Below are 17,303 nucleotides of genomic sequence, written 5' to 3' on the forward strand. Positions count from 1 at the left end.
GTTTCGGCCGGCAGGGAGGTGACACGGAGCTGGGCCCAGGAGATTACCAACGCTTCCTTGGGGAGGGGAGTTTTTCCATCACTCTATAAAGAAGCGCTTGTGCGCCCCCTCCTCAAGAAGCCCTCCCTGGACCCAGCCGTACTTAACAACTATCGTCCAGTCTCCAACCTTCCCTTTATGGGGAAGGTTGTCGAGAAGGTGGTGGCACTCCAGCTCCAGCGGTCCTTGGAAGAAGCCGATTATCTAGGTCCCCAGCAGTCGGGTTTCAGGGCCGGTTACAGCACGGAAACCGCTTTGGTCGCGTTGATGGATGATCTCTGGCGGGCCCGGGACAGGGGTTTATCCTCTGTCCTGGTGCTCCTTGACCTCTCAGCGGCTTTCGATACCATCGACCATGGTATCCTTCTGCACCGGCTGGAGGGGTTGGGAGTGGGAGGCACTGTCCTTCAGTGGTTCTCTTCCTACCTCTCTGGCCGGTCGCAGTCGGTGTTAGTGGGGGGCCAGAGGTCGACTCCTAGGTTTCTCCCTTGTGGGGTACCTCAGGGGTCGGTCCTCTCCCCCCTGCTATTCAACATCTACATGAAACCGCTGGGCGAGATCATCCAAGGACATGGGGTGAGGTATCATCAATATGCGGATGATACCCAGCTTTACATCTCCACCCCATGCCCAGTCAACGAAGCGGTGGAAGTGATGTGCCGGTGCCTGGAGGCTGTTGGGGCCTGGATGGGTGTCAACAGACTCAAGCTCAACCCGGATAAGACGGAGTGGCTGTGGGTTCTGCCTCCCAAGGACAATCCCATCTGTCCGTCCATCACCCTGGGGGGGGAATTATTGACCCCCTCGGAGAGGGTCCGCAACTTGGGCGTCCTCCTCGATCCACAGCTCACATTAGAACAACATCTTTCAGCTGTGGCGAGGGGGGCGTTTGCCCAGGTTCGCCTGGTGCACCAGTTGCGGCCCTATCTGGACCGGGACTCATTGCTCACAGTCACTCATGCCCTCATCACCTCGAGGTTCGACTACTGTAATGCTCTCTACATGGGGCTACCTTTGAAAAGTGTTCGGAAACTTCAGATCGTGCAAAATGCAGCTGCGAGAGCAGTCATGGGCCTACCTAGGTATGCCCATGTTTCACCATCACTCCGCAGTCTGCATTGGTTGCCGATCAATTTCCGGTCACAATTCAAAGTGTTGGTTATGACCTTTAAAGCCCTTCATGGCATCGGACCAGAATATCTCCGAGACCGCCTCCTGCCGCACGAATCCCAGCGACCGATTAGGTCCCACAGAGTGGGCCTTCTCCGGGTCCCGTCAACTAAACAATGTCGGTTGGCGGGCCCCAGGGGAAGAGCCTTCTCTGTGGCGGCCCCGGCCCTCTGGAACCAACTCCCCCCGGAGATTAGGACTGCCCCTACTCTTCCTGCCTTCCGTAAACTCCTTAAAACCCACCTTTGCCGTCAGGCATGGGGGAACTGAAACATCTCCCCCTGGGCACGTTTAATTTATGCATGGTATGTCTGTGTGTGTGACTGTTAGCATATGGGGTTTTTTAAATATTTAAATATTTTAAATTTATCTGATTGCTTATGATTTGTTTTTTACATGTTGTGAGCCGCCCCGAGTCTTCGGAGAGGGGCGGCATACAAATCTAAGTAATAAATAAATAAATAAATAATAAAACCTGAATGAAATGCAGTGTATGTGGTTCCAGACAGAATATGCCCAAGCTTATAAAACAATGAATAAATTTGGAGAAGCACTTAAAAAATGTCATGAAATTGAAAGAGTATGTATTTAATGACTTCACATTAATACGTCTTGTCTTATTTTTCAGGGATAAGGTTTGAGACAGTATTTTTAGTTAGAGGGGCTTATTTGTGTTGCACGGTATATTTTTATTTCTATTCATATTATTTAATAATGGGAAGTATTTTTATTTATTTGTAAGAGCACATAATTTTTCCCCCCTAAATTTTATCAACTCCTGTAGGAGCGAGGAGAGAAAAATTCTGTAGGCAGTGTCTTTTTTCTCACCCAACCACCCCCACCTGCAGTGTAAGATTGGAGAGAAAGAGATTTCAAGTTACTGTGAATCATTTGGCAGCATGCTGCGCCTTCCACCCCTAGACTGCTAACACAAATAACATGGATTTTGAAAAATCCCTCCCTAGTTTTTCTACTCTGCAGGGTTTAGGTTTAGGTTTAGGTTTATTGGATTTATATGCCGCCCCTCTCCGCAAACTTGGGGCGGCTCACAACAATAATAAAAAACAGTACAGTACACAATACCAAATCCAATGCCCACCCATCCAGTTCCAATTGAAATTAATAATCTCATAAAAAACAGTATATATAAAAAACAGGCACACAGTCAATCAATCAACAAAACAACATGGACAAGGGGGAGGTGTTTTAGTTCCCCCATGCCTGACGGCAAAGGTGGGTCTTAAGGAGTTTACGAAAGGCAGGGAGGGTGGGGGCAATCCTAATCTCAGGGGGGAGCTGGTTCCAGAGGGTCGGGGCCCCCACAGAGAAGGCTCTTCCCCTGGGTCCCGCCAGACGACATTGTTTAGTCGACGGGACCCGGAGAAGGCCAACTCTGTGGGACCTAACCGGTCGCTGGGATTCGTGCGGCAGGAGGCGGTCCCGAAGGGTGTGGGAAGATTCATAGAAAAGAGAAATTGTCAACCAAAGCTGCTGACAGTTTTTCTTCCACAACACCCCTGTAAAGCAGAGAGATTGGAGAGAAAGATTTCAAGAGAGTAAGCTGTTCGCTCTTTTATGGATTGAGTGCAGTAGGAGCGGGAAAGGGGCAGACGAAGGACATACAAATTTGATTTGATTTGATTTATTAGATTTGTATGCCGCCCCTCTCCGCAGACTCGGGGCGGCTCACAACAACAACAAAAACAATATATATTAACAAATCTAATAATTAAAAAATCTAAGATAGCAATTACACATTTAAAATCTAAAAGCAAGAAACCCCAATATAACAAACATACATACAGTCATATCATGTACTAGAACTACATGGGCAGGGGGAGAAGTCTTAGTTCCCCCACGCTTGACGACAGAGGTGGGTTTTAAGGAGTTTACGAAAGGCAAGGAGGGTGGGGGCAATTCTAATCTCTGGGGGGAGTTGGTTCCAGAGGGCCGGGGCCGCCACAGAGAAGGCTCTCTGCTTTTTCACCTTCCTCCCAGAGCAGACAGATTGAAATGAAAGGGATTTCAGGATGGTACTGTGAACTATGTGGTGGACTGATGGCTCCCAGACCTCAGTTTCTAGTGCCGTTTCATTATTTTCAATGTTTAGAACAGTGTTTCCCAACCTTGGCAACTTGAAGATATTTGGACTTCAACTCCTAGAATTTCCCAGCCAGCGAATTCTGGGAGTTGAAGTCCAGATATCTTCAAGTTGCCAAGGTTGGGAAACACTGGTTTAGAAGACCAAAGAGCTTACCTTCTTGCAAACTTTTTCTCTTCAATCAATCTGCTCTGCTCGGGGGGGGGGGGGGTGGACACAGGTCAGATACAAACAACATATATTCATTGTAATGACTATCATATCAGTGAGGGACACTGAAAAAATAATAAATTGTCATAAATGGGCCATAAAGTTATTTTTTTCAGTACCACTGTAACTTTGAATGGTCAGTAACTATATGTATCCTCTCATAATTGCCATGCCAATTTTTAAAACTATGGTCTTGGCCCTTATGACTTGACTGTTGGGTTTGACATTTAGGCAGAGACTTCTGTCCTGCTATGTTATCTGATATCCTTCTAAATTACAAATTTTAAGGACTGGATCTGATGTTTACCTGTTTATGTGCTAAATGTTAAACTTTGGGTACTGTTGCTTATGTGTGCTTGTATTACCAGCATCCATCTTTATGGTGCTAAATTCAGTTTTAAAACTTCAGCAGTCATTTCTAAGTTAAGTGTGTACTATTGTAATATTGGATGCTTGCTAGATAATTACATATTATGTTAGCATTTTGTAGAAATCACAGATGACCAGTTTGACTTCCACACATACTGTATGAGGAAAATTACACTTCGGTCATATGTAGACTTGTTAAAACTAGAAGATGTACTTCGACAGCACCCATTTTATTTTAAAGCTGCAAGAATTGCCATAGAAATATACTTGAAGCTCCATGATAACCCTCTGACGGATGAAAATAAAGAACATGAAACTGATACAGGTATAAACATACAAGTACTTCTGCATTTATGCGGTATAACATTTTTGGATTGCTATGGCTGGTGTTTTAAGACAGTGTTTTTCAACCAGTGTGCCGCGGCACACTAGTGTGCCGTGAGACATGGTCAGGTGTGCCGCGAAGCTCAGAGAGAGAAAGAAAAAAAGAGAGAGAGAGAGAGAGAAAGAGAGAGAGAGAAAGAAAGAGCAAGAGGGAGAGAAAGCAAGCAAACAAGAGAGAGAGAGAGAAAGAGCAAGAGGGAGAGAAAGCAAGCAAGCAAGAGAGAGAAAGAAAACAAAAGAGAGAGAAAGAAAGAAAAAGAGAGAGAGAAAGCAAGAAAGAGAGAACGAGAGAGAGAGAAAGAGAGGGAGGGAAGGTGGGAGAGAGAAAGACATGGAGGGAGGGAGGGAGAGAGAAAGATCAAAAAAGGAAAAAAGGAAGAGAGAAAGAAAGGGATGGAAAGATAGAGAGAGAAAAAGAGGAAGGGAGAGAAAGAGGGAGGGAGGGAGAAATAGAGCGAAAGGGAGGAAGAGAGAGAGAGAGAAATTTTTTGTCCAAACTTTTTTTAGCCGCGCTCCCCTCCCCCCCCAAACTCAATGTGCCCCATGGTTTTGTAAATGTAAAAAATGTGCCGCAGCTCAAAAAAGATTGAAAATCACTGTTTTAAGAGGCGAAATTGTTGAATACAATACAGGTAGTCCTCGATTTATAAGCACAATTGAACCCAAAATTTTTGTTGTTAAATTTGTTAAGTGAGTTTTGCCCCATTTTATGACCTTTCTTGCCACGATTGTAAAGTGAATCACTGTGCATTGTTAAGTTAATGACACAGTTGTAAAATTAATGTGGTTTCCCAATAAAATTTTGCTTGTGTAAAAAGCTGCAAAAGGTGATCATGTGGCCCCAAGATACTGCAATTGCCATAAATATGAGAAAGTTGCTAACCATTTTAATTTTGATCATGTGACCATGGCAAGGCTTCATGGTTCATAAGTGTGAAAAAATGTTCATAAGTCACTTTTTTTCAGGGCTGTTGTAATTTTGAATGGCCATTACATAAACTGTTGCAAGTCAAGGACAACCTGTATTCTTAAAAACCGTATACAGTGATCTCTCATTTTTCGCGGGGGATGCATTCCAAGACCACCCTTGAAAAATGCATTTCCGTGAAGTAGAGGAAAGATATGTTTTTAATATTAAGAGGTTCTAATTCTACTTTTATTAATTGGATTTGTATCATTGTTTACTGTATTTATTGTTGTTGTGAGCCGCCCCGAGTCTTTGGAGAGGGGCGGCATACAAATCTAATAAATTAAATAAATAAATTAAATTAAACCCCACTCTTTGCATTAAACAGTCATTCTATAATATTTCTCAGCTGGAACTACATGTGACATCCTACCAGTTTCTTTAATAGAGTACTGGGACCAGAGGTTGACATCAATTGACTGGCGTGGGGTCATCATTATCCTGCTCACTTGACTGATAACCTTGCCCATGCCTGTCATGTAAATATTAAAGAAGAGGTCAAGAATTCCATGGAATTGGGCGCTGGGCTCAATCTGCCAAACGTTCCTCTTCAGGAAAAACTGACTGAAATTAATTAAGAAATAGGAGAACCACTATAATACAACGTTGAGTTCTATAATGACTTCTAGAAAAAGAGGTGTATTTTTGCTTCCTTCATCATAGGCAGAACCATTCTTCTCTCAAAGAGGCCGACACTAGAGGGCAACAATATAAAGTGTTTCGGAGAAGATCAAATTAGGGAGTTTGTTATATGGAGTGAGAAGTCACTTAATTTTGAGCTTGAAAATTTTGAACTAGAAAGCTTATAGATGCTTAATTTGAAAATGAAATAAAAAGTGAATTTTTTTTTTAAATATATAACCAAATGTGTTTTTCTATAAAGCAAATATGTCTGATAAAGAGTTAAAGAAGCTACGCAATAAACAGAGGAGAGCTCAGAAAAAAGCTCAGCTGGAAGAAGAAAAAAAGAATGCCGAAAAAGAGAAGCAGCAACGAAATCAGAAGAAGAAAAAAGATGACGATGATGAAGAAATTGGAGGGCCAAAGGAAGAGCTTATTCCCGAGAAATTGGCAAAGGTACCAAATTGTGTGTGCACTAGTGACATGAGGCAAATACTGTACATTGATATAGGAATTTGTTTTGTTGTAATCCGTAAATGCAAAATTAAAATTTCACAATATTAAAAATATTGCTTCACAATATTATCATTTTAAGAACGACTATTCAATAAACTTTTGAATAGCCACTCAGCTAGCATTAATAATTTCAATATACAGTGATCCCCCGTTTATTGCGTCCCCAACCATTGCGAACAGGGTACTTCGCTATTTTTCAACCCGGAAGTCAAAAATACCATCTACGCATGCGTGCCGGGCACGCATGCGTAGATGGCAGCGGCTTCCCTGGGTCTTCCCCCTCTTGCTGGCGTCAGCGAGGAGTTTCCCCACCGCCCACGCAAACTCCTTGCTGCCGCCCGCCCTTCGCCCGCCCACGCTGTTCATTCTCGCCGCTTTTGAGCTGAGTCCGGGAGCGAATTCGCTCCCGGACTCAGCTCAAAAGCACCGATAGCAAGCGGCAAGGAACGGCTTGTCTCGGCGCTTTCGAGCTGAGTCCGGTCAGGGCAATTCTACTCTTCAGGGGGAGTTGGTTCCAGAGGGCCGGGGCCGCCACAGAGAAGGCTCTTCCCCTGGGTCCCACCAAACGACATTGCTTAGTTGACGGGACCCGGAGAAGATCCACTCTGTGGGACCGAACTGGTTGCTGGGATTCGTGCGGCAGAAGGCGGTCCCTGAGATAATCTGGTCTGGTGCCATGAAGGGCTTTATAGGTCATAACCAACACTTTGAATTGTGACCGGAAACTGATCAGCAACCAATGCAGACTGCGGAATGTTGGTGTAACCTGGGCATATTTGGGAAAGCCCATGATTGCTCTCGCAGCTGCGTTCTGCACGATCTGAAGTTTCCGAACATTTTTCAAAGGTAGCCCCATGTAGAGAGCGTTACAGTAGTCAAGTCTCGAGGTGATCAGGGCATGAGTGACTGTGAGCAATGACTCCCGGTCCAATTAAGTTATTAACAGAGGAGTAGCAGTTCTGAATATTCATATAAAAATGTTTGGCCAATATAAGGATAGGCCAAAGTTTGCCCTTCACTATTTTTTATACTGAAGTTGAAATAAGGAACTATGGGATCTCAGGACAAAAATATAGACTTACCTTCTAATAGCATGCTGTATTTAACAGAAGCTACTGAATTTCTTTGAATAATGGTTCAATACAGAGTCATTTCTTTGACTTGCCAGATTTATAATTTTTTTTCTAGTAGATAATATATGCTGGTGCAGTATGTTCAGTAAAACCATGATACAGTACATTATGTTTTATATACAGTGGTACCTCATCTTACGAACTTAATTGGTTCCAGGATGAGGTTTGTAAGATGAAACAATATTTCCCATAGGAATCAATGGAAAAGCGATTAATGCATGCAAGCCCAAAACTCACCCCTTTTGCCAGCCGAAGCGCACGTTTTTGCGCTGCTGAGATTCCCCTGAGGCTCCCCTCCATGGGAAACCCCGCCTCCGGACTTCCGTGGTTTTGCGATGCTGCAGGGGAATCCCAGCAGCGCAAAAACGGGCGCTTTGCTGGCAACGGAAGTCCATAGGGGGGGTTTCCCAGCAAGGGGAGCCTCAGCGAAATTGCAGCATCGCAAAAACATGGAAGTCCTCAAAACCCCACCTCTGGACTTCCGTGTTTTTTGTTATGCTGCGATTTCGCTGAGGCTCCCCTCGCTGGGAAACCCCACCTCTGGACTTCCGTTGCCAGTGAAGCGCCCGTTTTTGCGCTGCTGGGATTCCCCTGCTGGGGATTCCCCTGCAGCATTGCAAAAACACAGAAGTCCGGAGGTGGGGTTTCCCATGGAGGGGAGCCTCAGGGGAATCCCAGCAGCGCAAAAATGGGCACTTCGCCAGCAACAGAAGTCCAGAAGCGGGCCATCCCAGTGGCGGCGGTTTGGGTTTGTAAGGTGAAAATAGTTTGGAAGAAGAGGCAAAAAAATCTTAAACCCCAGGTTTGTATTTCGAAAAGTTTGTAAGACAAGGTATCACAGTATTGTTTTACCTGATGTATTTAATAATAGGATATTAAACTCTAGTCACATTGTAAATCACTATACTGCAGGACAAAAATAGTGCTAAAAGATTTACAAATTTTTCCTTATCATACTACTTATTCCTAATAGTAATGAAAGACAATTACTACTTAAAAGGAAGAAGGGATAGATTTGAGTTTTGACTAAGTCAACTTATTTAGCTTGATGACATTAGATATTAAGAGGCACTAGGCTTTTTCCTTTTCTTTTCCTTTTCTTTGGCATATCTTCTGTAAGTATTGATTTCCTTGAATTTTTTTTAATTTTGTAAGATTTCCTCCCTAATTTTAGGTTGAAGCACCTTTGGAAGAAGCTATTAAGTTTTTAACTCCGTTGAAGAATTTGGTGAAGAACAAAATAGAAACCCATCTTTTTGCCTTTGAAATTTACTTCAGGAAAGGTAAGTGAAAACATACTGTAGCATAGGAATGAGCAGTGGTATATTTTCAGGTGTAAGGTCATCATTCTAAAGAGATACAGTAATACCTCGTCTTAACGAACTTAATTGGTTCTGAAAGTAGGTTCGTAAGGTGAAAAGTTCGTAAGACGAAACATTGTTTCCCATAGGAAACAATGTAAAAGCGATTAATGCGTGCAAAGGGGGAAAAAAATCACAAAATGGCGCTCCGCTGGGCGCCGCCGCCCAGCTGTCATCTTTTAAAACAGCCGGGGGGTTTCTCGGCGTTCTCCCAAACCCGAACTTTTCGAGTTCGGGTTCGGGAGGCCGCCGAGAAGCACCGCTGCCCGGCTGTCACCTTCTGAAACAGCTGGGGGGCTTCTCGCGTTCTCCCAAACACCGAATCCGGAGGTTCGGGTTCGGGAGGCCGCCGAGAAGCGCCCGGCTGTTTCAGAAGGTTACAGCTGGGCGGCGGCGCCCGGCGGAGCGCTGTTTTTGCGATCAGCGGCGGCGTTTTCGGCCGCTGAAGAGGTGGGGAATCCCAATGGGAATTCCATGGGCGGAGCTTTGACGTCACGAAGGCGTCCTTCCTGGAGGCCACGTTTCGGCCGACCAGGAAGGACGTCTTCGTGACGTCAAAGCTCCGCCCATGGAATTCCCTATTGGGATTCCCCACCTCCTTTCCAGCCTCCAAATCGGCTGAAAACGCTGCCGCCGATCGTAAAAACGGCGCTCTGCCGGGCAGCGGCGCCCAGCTGTAACCTTCTGAAACAGCCGGGCGCTTCTGGGCAGCCTCCGGTGCCCGAACCCGAACTTCCGGGTTTGGCATTCGCTAGAACGCTGAGAAGTCCCCCGGCTGTTTTAAAAGGTGACAGCCGGGTGGCGGTGCCCAGCGGAGCTCTATTTTGCGATCTGCGGTGAGTTCGTAGGCCGAAAAAAGTTCGTAAGAAGAGGCAAAAAATTTCCGAACCCCGGGTTCATATCACGAGGGGTTCGTATCACGAGGTACCACTGCATATGCAGAATCTGGAAAAAAACATGAATCTATCCATTTTCTTTACTTTGTATTTTTTGTTTGCCTTGGGTGAGTGATATATAAATGTACAGCCAAACCTTTCTGAACGATTCAAAATATGGCATATATAATTCAGTGCTAATAGTAAGAGTGTACCTGTCAATTAAGTACATTTTGGCCAATATGCAATAACTTCAAAGTCCAGTTTTGCCATATGCAGGTTTGCCTTATTCTGTGCAAGCCAAGAGATCTGCAGAAACAAACTTGTAAGTTTGTCCACATCTCACCAGCTATGAGATATATGATGTTTACTGTACTGCAATGCAACATAATCAGGATTTATGGCTGGAGACTTCTGGGAGTTCAAGTCCACAAGTCTTTAAAGTTCCCAAGTTTAAGGAGCCCTGTTGTGAGCATAATTGTGTGTTCTGTTTGCATTCCTGATTATGGAAATTATTTTGCAATTTTGTCTCATACAGAAAAATTTCTTCTTATGCTACAATCTGTGAAGAGAGCATTTGCTATTGATCCTAATCATCCATGGCTTCATGAGTGTATGATACATCTCTTCAGCAGTGGTATGAAGCTATCTTATATGATCTAGTAATCAAACTTCCAAAAGAGATATATATATATATAATTAGCTCTTGCTGATAAAGGAAATAAATGATTTATTCACATACATATGATTTCTTTTTTACTAATTATTGAGTTATTTAAAATGATTTTGCTTGCACAGTATGATAAAATATACTTTAGGCTATTAAAAGTTTATTTATAACTTAATGGAACAAGGTCATTTAAAATTTGCTATTGCTATGTATATTTCCACTGCCTCTTTTACTCAATTTATCCTTTGAGAAGAATTATGTGATAATATTTAAAAAATAATTTATTTTAACATCTGCAAATTTGTTTATAAATCCAGGTAAGCAGTAGTTAACAGTTTACTGAACTAAAATATTTGATGAAATACAGAAATATTAACAGAATATTAACACCATATATGAAAATATCGTCTTTACACTTCCAACAATTTGGAGATATTCCTTGGTAGACTTTTGCCAGTAAAATTTTTTGTAAAACTTTTCTTTGTAGGCCGAGGAGATGGTTAGTTTCAAATTGTAGTTCCAAAGAGTTTCCCATTTATCTAACTCAATCGTATGGCCTACATTTTGGTCCCATTTAATCATGACCTCTTTGACTCTCTCTTCCTCCATTTTATTTTTAAGTAGACATTTATAAAACTTTGAAATTTCTTCCCCCCCATAATTATATTACATTGATGAAATTATCAACATAAAGGAAGCCTACTTAATGCAGTCTTGTATTCTGTTATCAGTGTGTATAATTATTTGGCAGAACAGAACAATCAGGGTTACAGGAGAAACAGCATAACATACCGATAATAAGCTATTAAAGCCTTAATAGATTCCTCTGAAATTAATTCTATATTCTTAATATTATAGTTTCTGAAAGTAAAGATCTACAAGAAACGGTCAGGACAGTGTTGAATCAAGAAATGAATCGACTTTTTGGGGCAACTAATCCAAAGAACTTCAATGAAACTTTCCTTAAACAGCACTATAATTCCTTACCACATAGATTGTCTGGTATGTAGTTAACTCTATTTAAATTGGCTTTAGGCTCTTTAGAATGATTTGCTTTCATTTTGTACGTCTGTTGAGTTGGTACCTTTAATCATTGTTCTTCCTAGTATTTCTCCAGTGTGGTTGCAGGGGCTGGTTATTTTTGTACTGTACTCATCTAGTTCTAATAGCAATGCTGTCATTGCATGACTTGATGAGGGATTTTGCTTATCAAAAGCTTTTGCTGCAGAGCCTAACATTAATTTGGTCCAGAAAAGGAGTGACTGTCCCAGGGTCAGCTGGCTTCCATGCCTGAGAGAGAATTAAAAGGAGTGGGTCCAGCAGCTTTGGGTATTTAAAATAGTATCATAATCATATTCTAATAATATTTATTATTATTGCTATAACAAAACATATACCATATGATTATCAATTTTGCATACTTTGGTAAGTATTCTTTTGAGCGCAAATGAAGAATCAAGTGTTTGAATTCTATCTTAAATGTTACATATTTCTCTGCAGAAAAGTTACCCAGTGCTCAGGTCACATATCTATTCTTAATATTAAAATTGAAATGGGACCCATTTTTTGTTCTCCTCAAGCTCCAGAGCCTTTCTAGGCACCTGGAAAAGGTGAAAATGTCCTTCACACACCCCTCGCCTGCCCCCTCCCTCCCCGGTCCTCTGGAGACTGGAAACATTCCATTTGCCAAGTTCCAGTTAAACCAGAAGTTCCAGGGTTTTTTGCTCTCTCAGGCTTCAAAGCCTTTCTACAAGCTGGGGAGGGCGAAAACAGCCTTCCTCACCACCATCACCACCCACAGGCCAAAAATTGCCTGTTTCCCAACTGGAAGAAATTGGCAAACAGGCAATTTCTGGCTTCCGGAGAATCTCTGGGGGTTGGGGAAGGCCATTTTTGTCCTCCCCAGGCTCCTAGAAAGGGTCTGAAGTCGGGGGAGAACGAAAAACGGGTATGCCATCACGTGCCGGGAGCAGCGGGAGTGTCATGCATGCACGCAGGGGGAGCTACATGGAATTATGGATGTGGACACACATGCATGTGACCACCCCTTTTTGACATGTGAACCGAAAAAAGGTTCACCATTACTGGTCTATATATAGTATAGTTGTGAAAACATAGAGCAGGCCCAAATATAAAAGTAAATGTTTAATATCTAAATGTGTCTGTGGACAAGTATTTTTGTTTCTGTTTTTAGCTGCCAAAATGGTATATTATTTGGATTCTACAAGCCAGAAAAGAGCTGTGGAACTGGCAACTTCACTTGATGAATTTCTAGCGAACAGAAATCTTCAGGTAAATTTTATGTAAAGATTTATATACTGTCTTCCTATCAGGCAGCCTTTTCAAATTTCAAACAAAATAGCCCAGCAAATTATAATACAGTAGTATCGCTAGATACGAGCTGCTCTACATGCGAGTATTTCAAGATACGAGCCACGAGGGGAGAGACATTTCTGTTCTATTCCCAAGCTCAAATTCGGGATACGAGCCGAGCGTCCACTAGGTGGCGCAAGAATCCTTGCTTTTGGTTATCTCGGAGGGGAAAAACAACTTGTCCCATATACGAGTTGCCTCGAGATACAAGCTCCCTTATGGAACGAATTATGCTCGTATCTAGGGGTGCTACTGTACTAAGATTTAGTAATTTTCTAAGGAGAAGAATGTTTAAGCCTTACATATAACAATATACACAAACATCTTAACAGAATTGTATCAATTGTTAAAATACATGATCTTTTAAAGCACTTTTTTTCCTTTTAGACATGCATGGAGGTATCGGAAGCATTGAATGACGGTAGCCTTGGAGACTGTAAAGAAGCAGCTGAAATGTACAGAGCAAATTGTCATAAGCTTTTCCCATATGCTTTGGCTTTTATGCCCCCTGGATATGAAGAAGATATGAAGATCACAGTTAATGGAGACATATCTGCAGAAACTGAAGAATTGGCCAATGAAATATGAACTTTAAAAGGAGTGGAATGATTTTGGACTGTATCTGGTGTATAATATTTTTGTCACGCACCTGCTGAATTGTTCTAACTTACAGAGAATGGAAGGAGGAAAAAACGTTGCCTTCAAAGTTTTACTTTTTTTTATCCTGCTGACGAAGTATATAATATAAAGTAACGTATTGCTGGAAATAGATGGCACAATTAAAGAAAATTAAAGAAAAGCTAAGCACTGCTAAAATTGAAAAGTATCCCTTATCTACATACCCAATTTTTAAACTAATTTATATGAAATCTGAAGGCTTAACACCCCATTGGAGCAGGTGTGTGGCAGAAATATTACTTTAAATTTGTCTTGTTGAAAGAAGTATCTCAGACAGCAAACAAAATGCTGTTTTAGCACTGGATCCTTTTCACTGAGCACAAAGAGTTGTTGGGGCTTTAGCATCTGACTGATTTTGATACAGAGATGATTCTACCCTTTGGAAGTATGCAATGTGAATCATTATTTGGAAACAAACCTGCAACACATATTTAATGATGTTGTAGAGACTGGGACTTAAAAATATGAAGCAAAATAACGAAACATAAGGTGTTCAGTAAGCTTGTTGTGTCTCCGAAATTCACTGCACGTGATCAGTTTGGTGTTCTTGCACCACAGTTTTAAATGAAGGAACTGGTTAGAATATATTTTTTTTAATTCAGTTTTGGAAAAAAAAATAATTGATGTTTAGGAGATGAGAATGACAACATTGTTGGCTAATTTTTTTTTTAAAAAAACTGTAATGCAAGAACAAATGAATTATGCACTGTGATGTGGCACCAACTCATTAGGAAGACAGCATGTAGTTTTCACGTACAGTGAAAATATAAATGATATTCATTCAACTATGGATTGAAATTTTTAAGAGACGAACTCCTGGCTATGAATTTGACTGATTGAGAGATTGTTTAAAACCTCAGCAGGCCTTGTTCACGTTATGCAGGAAAAAAAAGTGCTGCAGTTTAGATACCTCTGAAACTTTTCCACAGTGTCACAGGTTTGTAATACTTGAAGCCCTACATTTCTAAGAATATATTTCTTGCTCAGTTATTTCAGGCAAGCCCATGACTTTGTAACTTTTAAGGGGCCCAAGATTTTTTTTCAATAACAGACCAGCTTCTTATCCCTGCAGTTACAGATGTAATTTCTTTTGTCAAACATAAGGTACCAAATATAATGCAATAAAATGTTTTAAAAAACAGTTGTGTGACTATAGAATTTGAGAACTGCTGTCAGGAGATGTAGTGCAAGTTCAGAGTAACATCATTAAAAGATTTATATTGGTGTTGGTGAAATCCCACAATGCATAATGCGACAGTGTTTGGAGACACTACTCCCCCGCCCTCCCTCCTCTCCTTCAATAAAGCTAACCATAATGACTGCCATTGTGAACAGTGATTTGCAACTTGGCAATCATGGGTGCTCGAATTAGTAGTAAATACCTCTGTGAGATATACTATCCCACAAAGATCATGCAAATTTATATGAATTAGCAAATTTACAATCAGAAATTCTAAAGTACAGTGTAGAAAATGCTAAAAACAAATGCCAGTATGGAAAAAAAAATCAAACAGCTAACACTTTGTGATTTTCATTGTTGTACATCTCTTTAGAGATATCATTACTCTTTCTGTGATAAGAACAATTTAAAAGTATTGACTGATCATTTGTCTAGAACCTTCATCTTTTGATATACGTGCATCTAACAAAATAGTATGGCCCCTATGGTTAATCTCGCCCTCCATGGGCCCAATATATCTGAGAAAAATCTTTTCTGGGATTAACCCAAACATACTGTATTAATTATATTAATACAAAATGAGAATCAAAGGGTAAAGCCTCTCAGTTCAAAAATCTTGGTAACTTTATTATGATTAGTTGGTGATACAAATTTCTTACTGTTAATGTTACAGTAACAAATATTGCCAGTAGCCATGAAACTACACTGCAACCATTCTGCATTTTTAGCTTAAAAAACATACTGACAAAAGGATAAAGTTTTACATGAGGGTTGATTTGAACCCTTTTTCTTTCTCCAATGATAGTTGATAATATAAAATGACCACACATCAGAAATTCTGTAGCAACTCTTTCCAAGCTGTCATTTTCTTTATACTTACAATAAAAGGTATATTATAGCCCAGGCTTTTTTATAGCCTACAATGTCATCAAGACAGATAATTTTGCCAGTGAACTGTCTTCTATAATGTCTTAAATTTGGAAAATGAAAAAAGGATCCCTAAAGCTTCATAGCATTTTTATAAAAATACAGAAAGAGGTACAAAAAATATGCTGTTTCATTTTGCAGAAACAAATACAGTACTGAGTATTTGTAATAGCTTTTTTAATGAATTTCCAAGAGTAATTTAAAATGAGATGATCATCTCATATAACTAGTTAATGTTCCTGGGAAGCAGGAATAGAGTATAATTTAAAGTTATTGGATAAATAAGATAAATTTCATCATATAAATAAGGGAAATACATAGGGAAAATTCCATTCTTGATAATGCTTGTATATTTAGTCACCTTCATAGAGAAAATAAACCCTAGTTTAAAGTTAACCTTTTTTTCACATGCAACTGGTAGGAATGGATGTATATAAAGTGTAGTTGAAGATTCTGTGCTCAAATATAAAATTATTTTCTAAATTTTAGATTCTTGCACTACAGCTCTGATAAATACAAATATTATAGCTATGTGCAAATCATAATGAAAAGTTAAGAATTTGGATTGTTACGCTTTTAAGATTTGAATAATGAAAAGGCTTCCTGTCCATCCAGGTGGTAGTACCTATCAAATCTTGGCAGATCTCAATTAAGTTGGGTCAGAGTTGGTCACTTCACCAATAAAATCCATCAAGAAATCCCTGTAAAATATGGTAAATTCGGTATTCATAGTGTCCCAGAAAGACTCCCTTGTTGCCAAGAAACATTTAAGTTGCCTGGAATTAAGCTTTATTTAAATGAAATCCATTTTTCATGTGAAAGTTACATATTATAATTGGAATGAGGCATCTTGTTTTTGCTTTTTCTGCAATGAAACAAATGAAGGGGGGAAATGAAAGGAGTAATTTATCATTTATAGGGGCAGATTGTATTTATTTTATTTATTAATTGGATTTATATGCCGTCCCTCTCCAAGGACTCAATTGCCAGAACTGCTCTATGCTTCATCGCAGTTCTAGTGATGGTGTGCAATAGGCTTTATATCCCGTTAAATCTGTATTTTTCAGTTATTATTTTATGGATTAGCACTACTATACACTATGATTCAGTATAGATCTATCTATTTACATTAATACTATGATTTAGTATAGGTCTATTTCGACCTTGTTATGGTTTCAATAGAAAATCGACCATATATTTATTTTCGTAGATTTTCACCGCTATATGTATGTAGATTGTTGTGAGTTTGGGTTTTTCCCGTCTAATATTTTGAGTGTCTTTGTGATGTTTTGGGGAAATCACATTCGCCATCATCAGGCTGAAGTTATTGGCTTCGTGCTGCTTTGAGTATGGTTACTCAATACATATGTGTATAAGTATAGATATGTACGTATGTCACATATACATACATGCACAAAGGAAGCACAAGCTGCTGCCGCTGGCCGACAACTGATGTTCAAACCACTGAAGCACTCCCAACTAAGAAAAAGTCCCTTTCCGAGGTCACTTTCCTATCCCAACGGATTTACCGTATTTTCTTGCACCCGTTTTATTGCTTCCCCAAATTTAGGCAGCGCTCGAATTCAAGGCAAGCGCTTACTGCCGTAGCGTTGCTCTACAGTAGGACGTTCCCCAACACCACAGCCCAGTCCTGGGCCACGGCCTGCTTGTAACCGGGCCGCGAAAATAGCAGGTGCGCGCGCAGCTCCACCTGCGGGAATGGCAGAGA

At 40.8% G+C, this 17,303-nt stretch overlaps 1 protein-coding gene across 1 annotated transcript in view; it reads left to right on the plus strand.

The window, feature by feature from the left end:
* The window catches only part of NAA15 (N-alpha-acetyltransferase 15, NatA auxiliary subunit), a 52,714-nt gene extending 38,106 nt beyond the window's left edge, over positions 1-14,608 (plus strand). The window contains exons 14-20 of the mRNA XM_070757731.1: positions 4,001-4,214; positions 6,124-6,317; positions 8,685-8,793; positions 10,285-10,383; positions 11,275-11,418; positions 12,611-12,708; positions 13,177-14,608. Coding sequence (XP_070613832.1) covers positions 4,001-4,214; positions 6,124-6,317; positions 8,685-8,793; positions 10,285-10,383; positions 11,275-11,418; positions 12,611-12,708; positions 13,177-13,377 — 1,059 coding nt within the window. The 3' untranslated portion in view covers positions 13,378-14,608. The remainder of the gene's footprint in view (positions 1-4,000; positions 4,215-6,123; positions 6,318-8,684; positions 8,794-10,284; positions 10,384-11,274; positions 11,419-12,610; positions 12,709-13,176) is intronic.
* Positions 14,609-17,303: the final 2,695 nt, after the last annotated feature.

This window comes from Erythrolamprus reginae, chromosome 7 (assembly GCF_031021105.1).
Source record: "Erythrolamprus reginae isolate rEryReg1 chromosome 7, rEryReg1.hap1, whole genome shotgun sequence".
Taxonomy (NCBI): domain Eukaryota; kingdom Metazoa; phylum Chordata; class Lepidosauria; order Squamata; family Dipsadidae; genus Erythrolamprus; species Erythrolamprus reginae.